Genomic DNA, 9,682 nt, shown 5'->3' on the forward strand with positions numbered 1-9,682 from the left:
AGAAAAGATGGCTGGTGTCTAGTTCAAGCAAATAGGCAGTTTAAAGAAACTACCTAAAATAATTTATTTTTATATAGTTATTTTTGAATAAGTATTCAGTGCCTATTTTGCTGTTGCAGTTTTGGCATATTTTGAATAACTGATGGCCAGTTTGGGTCATGGCAAAATGTTACGTAAAAATAAAATAAAAACACTGCTGGCCCACAGATTTGTTGAGATTTTTTAATATGGTCCTTTTAGTGGTTGAGTTTGACACCCCTGCTCTACACAATAGTTGTAAACCAAAAGTTTACAGCCAAACCAAGCAGTTATTCAGAGAATATTTTGTAACTTTTCTACTTTTGCATGTAGTCATATAGTTTGCATGGCAAGCTGTTTAGCTCACTCAGTCTAACCAGCCGAGGGCGAGTGCATTTCAATGAAAAGAAACGTCGTTCACTGGAGCTGGGAGCTGATCCGAAAAGAATCGATGCCTCGATTCTAGGCATTCTGTGATTGAGAGTCGACTCCAAAGCTTTGGACTCGATTCCACTCAGACACATTCAAGTTTGGAGACACTGAACATGAGATATTCTGCTGTCATTGTCTAGATGGCCTGTCTGAAAACTACATCCTTCCACAACTTACTCATCGATACTTCAGCTGTATTTTACTTTATATTAAGTGGAAAACGTAGTAAAATGTAAAGAAAAATTGGCTTACAGTAAAAAAAAAAAACATATTATCACTCACTTATCGAAGTTCAAATTAAATCTGACTTGGCAGGCGATCTCCCCATGGTCCTCTAGGAAGTCCGTGTCCATTGGCCCCCTGGCCCTCTCTGGACAGCCCTTCCCATATGCCTTCCTCGCCGCTTTGGCCTTTGCCCTCTCCTCATCTGTGCCGTCATCTGCCTCCAAATAGAAGGGTCTGCTCATTGTCTTTCGTTTTCAGCGTCACAGCTCTGAAAAAGGTGGATGCATTAATGTTAATGACAAGAGTTATTGTGAATATTAGAGATATAAATATTAACATTAACAGCAGCAAGGTGTGTTACAACAGCTCAACTCTTTCTGTGAGATAAGGCCAAATGGTAAATCGTAATTGCTGATTTTTTTTCACAACCACATTAATACACTCATATACATTAACTAATAGAGCCACTTTATTAGAAACACCTAGCTTGTATTTTCACTTACTGGCCACTTTATGAGACCCACTTATCTCACTGGTCTACATGTCTCCCTCTATTAGCAAGGTAGAGCTAAAAGAAAGGGCTTTCTAATAAATTGGCCATTGACATCTTGCGCTGACATTATCTGATCCTAGATCAGTTATTTACAAAGGATTATGTTATGATTTATTTAAACCCAAGGCATTAATTGAGATAGTAATAAGCTACATATATGGATCATTACAGATCATTGGGTCAGAGTTGAAAACTTAACTGCTAGACTTAAGGCTAACATGCTTTTGCTTTGAATGACCCTATACTTTAATTATGTGTACTTTATTAAAACAAATAATTACATTTTGTCACTACCAAAACAAACATAACACTATTGAAACATTATCAAATGTTTCGGTAATGACAATTTTAGCTATATTTGAGCAGAACTCAAAATGCTAGCCAGTACATGACTAACAAACACAGCTTTGAACAGCCATACACACATAACATCATAACATTTTTCATTAAAACATGTGTTTCGGTAGTGACAGTTCTTAATGTTCCACTCAGATTTTCAGGCTTTGGGACACATTTACTTCAAAACAGTGGGATCTAACTGCTCATTGTGTGGCCACGAGGGACAGAGACACAGTCTCCCTTTCAGTTCTAACGTGCAAGGGTGTGGCTAAAATAAGGCTCCGCCCATGGATTAAAACTCTTTGTTTTGGTAGTGATATGAAAATGTGGCACAGCATTTTTTCAATAAATATTTTTTTTATTAAACTCTTGATAAATCTAAATCGTTGAACTTCACTTTGGCCACATGGTGAGCAGTTTTTAAAAAGAAAGAAACAAAAGAAACAACAGTGAAAAAGTGCTGAAAATGTTCAAATGTTGAAATTTACAGGTTAGGGTTTGAGAAAGCCACCTCCCAAAAGAAAGTACCATACAAATCAGGCATGTCAAACTAGGGACCTTCTGGGCCAAAGTGCTGCAGATATTAACATTTACCCTCTGCTAATGTTCTGAATTCAGTTCATGAAGGTCTTGCTAATTTGCTGCTGAGCTGAATCAGGTGTGTTTAATGAGGCAGTGTGCTGAAGTCTGCAGTGTTTTGGCCTGCAAGGACTGGAGCCTGACACGTGGTATAAATGATGATTTTGTATATATTTAGCTTATTATTATCTCAGTAAATGGCTTTGAAGTGTCCCAAAGTCAGAAAATCAGTGTGTAACCTGTGTCCATATTTTCTGCAATTAAGTCAACCTTTTGGTGCTTTAATAAAGAATGCTATGATTTTATGTGTGTACAACCGTTCAAAGCTGTGTTTGCTAGTCATGTACTGGCTAGCATTTTTGAGTTCTGCTCAAAATGAGCTAAAATTGTCACTATTGAAACATTTGGTAGAGCTTCGGTAGTGTTATGATTGTTTTGTTAGGGACAAAATGGAATGTTCAGTCACACACACACACACACACACACATTATCTAAGCTGCTTATCCTTCTGCTGGGATAGGTGTCACAGGGGTGCTGACACCTATCCCAGCAGTCATTGGGCGGAAGGCAGAAAACACTCTGGACAGGTCGCCACTCCATCATACGGCATGTTCGATCATATGTTTTAATAAAAATAAACATAATTAAGCTAAGGAGTCACTCAATGCAAAACGTCAGTTAAAAGTCTGAAATGTGATTTCACCTCTGACTTTGAACCAATTTGGCAGAATCATCCATATACGGCCAAGAAGGTTATAGAGTTTGAAGCTCTAATGTTATGTGTGATGTTTTTTAAAAGGGGAAACATCACTTCCTCATTACAGACCATATATTGGCGTTAGTTCACCAACTTCAGGAAACAAAAAGAGCTATTTAGAATTGAAGAGCGATAGTTCATGGCTAAAAGACCCTCATTGAAAAAGGGTTGAGCTTGAGGAAACAAGCCCTGATCATAACAGCTTTTGTGCTTGTTTCAAAATCGACCATGAGTATAGCCACGGGCATGAATGTGCTCTGTCTTGTGATGGGTTTTTCAACCCAACCCAGCCACAAAGCCAACTAGCTTCTATTCACAGCTTCAGACCACTAAATTTGCCCTCAATGAGATAGACCGTTCTTAAGATGCATGCATCTTCCTTGTGCAACGTCATGATGTGATTTTATCTGGCTAAATGCTTTTCCCTGGTTCGCCAAATGGATTAGTTTATTGATCCTGATTGTATAAGATGCTATGAGTAAGATACTGAGAGGATCCTGCATTGCTTCCGCGTCCAGTGTCTTCTAGTATGATAAATGCCAACATGAAAGAGGAAGACATCCCGTGATGGAAACTCTGAGGCGGGAAGCAGATGAGAAAAAAGAGAAGTCTCACTGCTGGATTAAAAAATGTATTTCAGCTCGGAAATCTCAAATTGTGTTTGTATATTGCTGCCCTAGCAACTGCTAGCACATTACCAGTCTAGATATAGACTGTGACTAACCACTCACTGCAGTGACACTCATGTGGTGGTGGTGTGTTAATGCTGCTAGCAGTGCTGCTGGGGTTTTTAAACACCTCAGTGTCACTGCTGGACTGAGAACAGTCCACCAACCAAAAATATCCAGCCAACAGTGTCTGGTGGGCAGCATTCTGTGGCCACTGATGAAGGACTAAAGAATAGCTAACACAAACTGTGCAGCAACAGATGAGCTACTGTCTCTGACTTTACATCTACTAGGTGGACCAACAAGGTAGGAATGTCTAATAGAGTGGACAGTGAGTGGACACCCAGGAGCACTGCTGTGTCTGATCCACTCATACCACTTACTGTCCACTCTATTAGACACTCCTACCTTGTTGGTCCACCTAGTAGATGTAAAGTCAGAGACAGTAGCTCATCTGTTGCTGCACAGTTTGTGTTGGTCATCCTCTAGTGTTTCATCAGTGGTCACAGAATGCTGCCCACAGGACGCTGTTGGCTGGATATTTTTGGTTGGTGGACTGTTCTCAGTCCAGCAGTGACACTGAGGTGAAATAATACCTGATCTTTGGTGGTCCTGTGGGGGTCCTGACCATTGAAGAACAGGGTGAAAGGGGGCTAATAAAGTATGCAGAGAAACAGATGGACTACAGTCTGTAATTGTAGAACTACAAAGTGCATCTATATGGTATGTGAAGTCCAAGAAAACCCCCATTTAGGAACCTTTATTTGTGTGACTGCTAACATATGCTAGGAACTCATGAACAGTTGCTAGCATTAGCATATGTTCAAGCTACAGGGAGAGTGGTCAGGCAGATCATTGTAAGCACTAGCAGAACTTTGTTAACTGAATTATTGATGCATCTTTATGCTGGTGTTACATGATTCTCCCCTCAGGCAGAATCCATATTCAGTCTCAAGGGTCAGTCCTTCACTGGACATTTTATCTCCTTCTTGTAGTGAAAAAAGTAGCCTTTACAAGGGCAAATCAAAGCCACATCACAAGCTAAATTAGCATGATAGCATCATATTGTATGTACATCCTGTACAGAAACATATTATGTGCACATCTGTACAGATGTTTGGATAATGTTTTGCATTTGCTATTTTAGCATTTCTGTGATGTTCATTATGTGTGAAAGGATGCCTGCATATGTTATTGGCTCCATTAAGGTAAGTGAGCGAAAGGCTGAGGCAAGGATGCAGGCAAGCTAACAAAATTACTGCATCACTTAGGCCTGTCATCAATAGCAGTGACTCAAACCGTGAGCTAGGGCTGGAACAGAAGATAGATTGTCTTTATGGCTGATTTTTAGGTTGGTTTAAAAGAACATCTTCACATCATTTAAGTGAAAATTCCGATCTGAGAGTTTCATCACAATGAAAGTGACCACAAAAGGCTTAACAACCAATAAAATGACATGGAATATGTGGAAGATCTCTGTACAATGGGAAACAAGGTGATTACTCTGTTCAAAGTAGTTGTACACACACTATAAATGGGCTGTTATTTACTCAACAGTTTAATTATAACATTAATTGGTTACAATAGTAGAAAAAATGCAAAATTGTCTCAAAGAAATAAAGCAGATGTTGAATTAATGATGGATCACTGATTTCTGAATTCTTTTTTTCTAAACCCCCCCTTAGGAGAAAAGAGGAGATTAACATCAGCATTTTATTGTAAGAAGTTCTGCTGATGAATGAGAAAAGCATGAGTTCTCCTTCTACACTGACACACTGCTAAAAGAGTTCTGTGATATATAAATAGAGCTGTATAAGAAAAACGACGAGATCTTACACTTTTCTTACAGACATATTCAGCTGAGACTGGGGTGAGATGTGTCAGACACAAGAGTTCATTCCCGTGTGGCAATATTTTGATCAAAGTGAGAAAATCTGAGGGTTATTTTTCAGGAGCCACATTACAGAAACAGGACAAAATGGCTTAAGTCTCACTCTGATTTCAAACAGGACTAAACCATGTCTAGGAGATGTATATGAGATTAAGAGGAGATCTCATTTAGGATATTTCTTTCACCTGGAAAATTATGACTGAAAAAAAAAAACATTGCAACATTTCTGACTAAAGGAAATGAAAAATACCTCAAGATCATAAACATGCACACATTAAGGGCATAAATAACATGAAAGGAGGTGGTCGTACTTACCAGACGTTCAGTAGATTATCCAATGTGTGCTGAGATGAAATGCACAGTTGCTTTCATATAGCACCTCACAGCTTCGTTAGAAATAAAGCAGGAGGAAGAGGAAGCGCTCACTTTGCAAGTATTGCTTCTGCTGATGAGCTCTGAGTGGAGAGAGAGGAAGAGAAAGAGAGAGAGAGAGATAACTGTCGTACATGTGTTTCAGGCCCATCCCATAGTAGGTATAATAGCACGGCCCCTTTGCTGCACTAATAGAAGAAAAGAGGATTCTTTAAAGTGATACCATGGAAGAACTATGCTTGTACATACGAGATTGAAGAACCTTTTTAAAGTCTAAAGAAAGGGGTTTTCCTGGAACTGTAGAACTAGAACCATAGTCTTTATTTTTAGGTACTGTGATATAGTTCTGAGTGAAACGTTATCAGGGACAGTCTCTGAGGGATAGGTGGGAGGTATATGTGAAACATTATATTTATTGGTTAATATTGTTTTCTCTGCCCCTGGTGCATGGTGACGTCATCAAAACTCAGAAGACCTTTTAGAGGTAGTCATTACAGTAGTCATGATCAGTAGTCATTACGATCAAATATTGCTAGAAAACCCATTATCTTGTCTTTTAAGTAGTATGTTAAGATGAATTATGCTTAATATGGCCAAGAACTAGACGACAAGGTAAAAAAATAAAACAGTCATTTTGATTTAAGGTTGACTTTAAAAGTACATAGCAAGGCCAATCAGACCCAGTTCCTATTGGGCCTTGCTAACATTTGCAGTTCAACTCCCTCAGTGATCTTACATCCATACTTTACTGACCATACAGCTGCCCAAGACCACTGGTTTTATTGATTTTCATAATGTGCTGCTGATGAAAGCATAAAATCTGTTTAGTGTGCCTTGATGCATGAGCCCTTTCACTATGACAGACAAATCAAATACAGCAACATTAGAAGGCTGGAACTCTGATGCAGTATTAGCTAAATGATGATGATCAAAATGTTTGTTAGTTTTTCACTCCAGAACACGATTTCCATATGTTTTCAACCACATGTAGAGAATACATGAATTACGTTTGATAAAAGGCATGAAAGACAAAACTCCATTGCAGATTACATCGTAATTGTATCAGTTGCAACTGTACATTTTACCTTTATCTTATGTTTGTAAACATGTTTTGGTCACAAAATGATAAATCTTTATTACTGCAACAGTTTCTCTTTTAGATTTACAACTTGTATGACATTGTAAGAAGTGCAAGTATGCTCTTTCTCTCGCATGCACACACACACACACACTGGTACTGACTCACAAGGTGCAGGTGCAGTGAGCAAAGTTATACATCTTGGCCACACAGCGGATGTGGTTAACAGTGTGTTTTATCTTGAAAAGCGTCTCTCACTTCAGCACTCTCTGTAAAGGATGCACCCACATAGACACAAATACACGCATGCACGCATAAACAGAAACATGCCCACACCCACATATGCACACACGCAAACACACATATATACACATATATACACACACAGACACACACACACATATACAACCCCATTTCCAAAAAAGTTGGGAAGCTATGCAAAATGTAAATGAAAACAAAATGCAATGATGTACAAATCATTTAAACTCTATATTTATTTGAAAATAGTACAAACACAACATATCAAGTGCTAAAAGTGCTATATTTTGAAAAAATATATGCCCATTTTGAATTTGATGGCAGCAACACATTCCAAAACAGTTGGGACAGGGGCATGTTTACCACTGTCTTTCATCACCTCTTCTCTGCTGACCAATTGCTGTATTTTTGAAAGTGAAATGTTTTCCCATTCTTACTTGATATCGAATTTCAGCTGCTCAACAGTTCGGGATCCCTTTTGTTGTATTTCTCATTGCATAAAGTGCCATATGTTTTCAGTGGGTGACAGATCTGGACTGCAGGCAGGTCAGTTTAGCCCCCTGACTCTTTTACTATGGGGCAATACTGCTGTAATACATGCAGAATGTGGTTTGGCATTGTCTTGCTAAAATAAGCAGCCTTCCCTGAAAACAACATTGTCTGAATGGCAACATATGTTGCTAAAACCTGTATATATCATTGAGCATTAACGGTGCCTTCACAGATGTGCATGTCACCCACGCCATGTGCACTAATGCACCCCTATACCATCATGAATACTGGCTTTTGAACCGTGCGCTGATAACAAGTTGAGTGGTCTTTAGCCCGGAGGACACAGTGTCCATGATTTCCAAAAAGAATTTCAAATGTTGATTCGTCGGACTACAGGACACTTTTCGCCTCAGTTCATCTCATATGACTTCGGGCCCAGAGAAGGTGGCAGCATTCCTGGATCCTGTTTATATATGGTTTCTTCTTTGTGTTTTAGAGTTTTAACTTGCATTTGTGGATGCAGCGACAAACTGTTTTCACAGACAGTGGTTTTCAGAAGTGTTTCTGAGCCCATGCAGTGATTTCCACTACAGAATCATGTCTTGTTTTTGAAGCAGTGCCACTTGAGGGCCCAAAGATCTTCGCTAGCCAATACTGGTTTTCAGCCTTGTCCCTTGCATAGAGTTTTCTCCAGATTCTCTGAATCTTGTAATATTATGTACTGTAGATGATGAAAAGCGAAGGTTCTTTGCTATTTTATGTTGAGAAACATTATTCTTGAATTGTTGCACTATTTGCCCACACAGTCTTTCACAGAGTGGTGAACCCCTCCTCATCTTTACTTCTGAAAGACTCAGCCTCTGTGGGATGCTCTTTTTATACCCAGTGGTGTTACTGACCTGTTGCCAATTAGCCTTCAAGTGGTTCTTTGAGCATTACACAACTTCACCAGTCTTTTGTTGCCCCATCCCAGCTTCTTTGGAACGTGTTGCTGCCATCTAATTCAAAATGGACATACATTTTTCAAAAAACAATAAACTTTCTCAGTTTTATCATTTGATTTGTTGTCTTTGTACAATTTTCAAATAAATATTGTGTTTAAATGATTTGCACATCATCGCATTTTGTTTTCATTTACATTTTGCACAACGTCCCAACTTTTTTGGAAATGGGGTTGTATATACAAGCATGCACATGCACACACACTCACACATACACACATGCGCACACACTCTCACACACAAAAAAATACCAAGAACGGTTTTATTTCCATGTCAAACAGAGTGATCTTTTATTTCAACTGGAAAGAAACATTAGTTATAAAACATTCTGCATATTTTGATATATAAAGACATTCATTTATAAATATTAAGAATTGAGGCACTAGTACTTATGCAATTTCAAATACGGACTACTACAACATCTGTTCCCAAACACATGAGCAATCCAAAAAGTGCAGGAAGGATTTTTCACATTAGAATACCAACTACAATCACTGTTGAGATTTAAGATCCATATATGCTATAATAAATTAACACTTAAATCAAACTGTAATAAATACAGGTCCAATATACAGTACAGGTCCAACAGCTGCTCCAAACTGAAATGTTAAAGGAATGGTTCAGTTCAGGTATGAACGATTTGGGGAAAATCTCTAATTATGTTTTTTCTGACCTATATTGTGATTAAGACTAGACGGTAAAATGCATGGTAACACTTTATTTGGAGTGGGCCTTTGTAGATGATTAATAAACTCTTAACAGAGTATCAGTAACACATCAACAACATATCAGTGAAGTAGCAGTAGTGAAGCATCTGAATACACTGAAGTAAATATCTTGATGTACTGTTGATACATTACTTACAGTTAGTATTGTTAATATGTCACTTCCATTACGCAAAACCTAACCTTACCAAACCTTACCCACAGCCTAACCCTCACCCTGGCCCTAATCCTAACCCTAACCTTAACCTCAACCCAAAACCTAATCCTAACCCTCATATGTTTTTGACATGTTAC

General features: G+C 38.5%; 1 protein-coding gene across 2 annotated transcripts in view; it reads right to left on the reverse strand.

The window, feature by feature from the left end:
- Positions 1–5,940, reverse strand: part of trpv1 (transient receptor potential cation channel, subfamily V, member 1) — a 29,756-nt gene extending 23,816 nt beyond the window's left edge. For both annotated transcript variants that reach the window (XR_005007760.1, XM_036580547.1), the window contains exons 1-2: positions 5,778–5,940; positions 733–943 (exon numbers count right to left, since the gene is read on the reverse strand). Coding sequence is in view for 1 of the 2 variants with exons in the window: in XM_036580547.1 (XP_036436440.1) it covers positions 733–917 (185 nt within the window). In the remaining variant the exon portion in view is untranslated. The remainder of the gene's footprint in view (positions 1–732; positions 944–5,777) is intronic.
- Between the last annotated feature and the right edge of the window lie 3,742 nt (positions 5,941–9,682).

The sequence above is a fragment of the Colossoma macropomum genome, unplaced genomic scaffold, assembly GCF_904425465.1.
Source record: "Colossoma macropomum unplaced genomic scaffold, Colossoma_macropomum, whole genome shotgun sequence".
Taxonomy (NCBI): domain Eukaryota; kingdom Metazoa; phylum Chordata; class Actinopteri; order Characiformes; family Serrasalmidae; genus Colossoma; species Colossoma macropomum.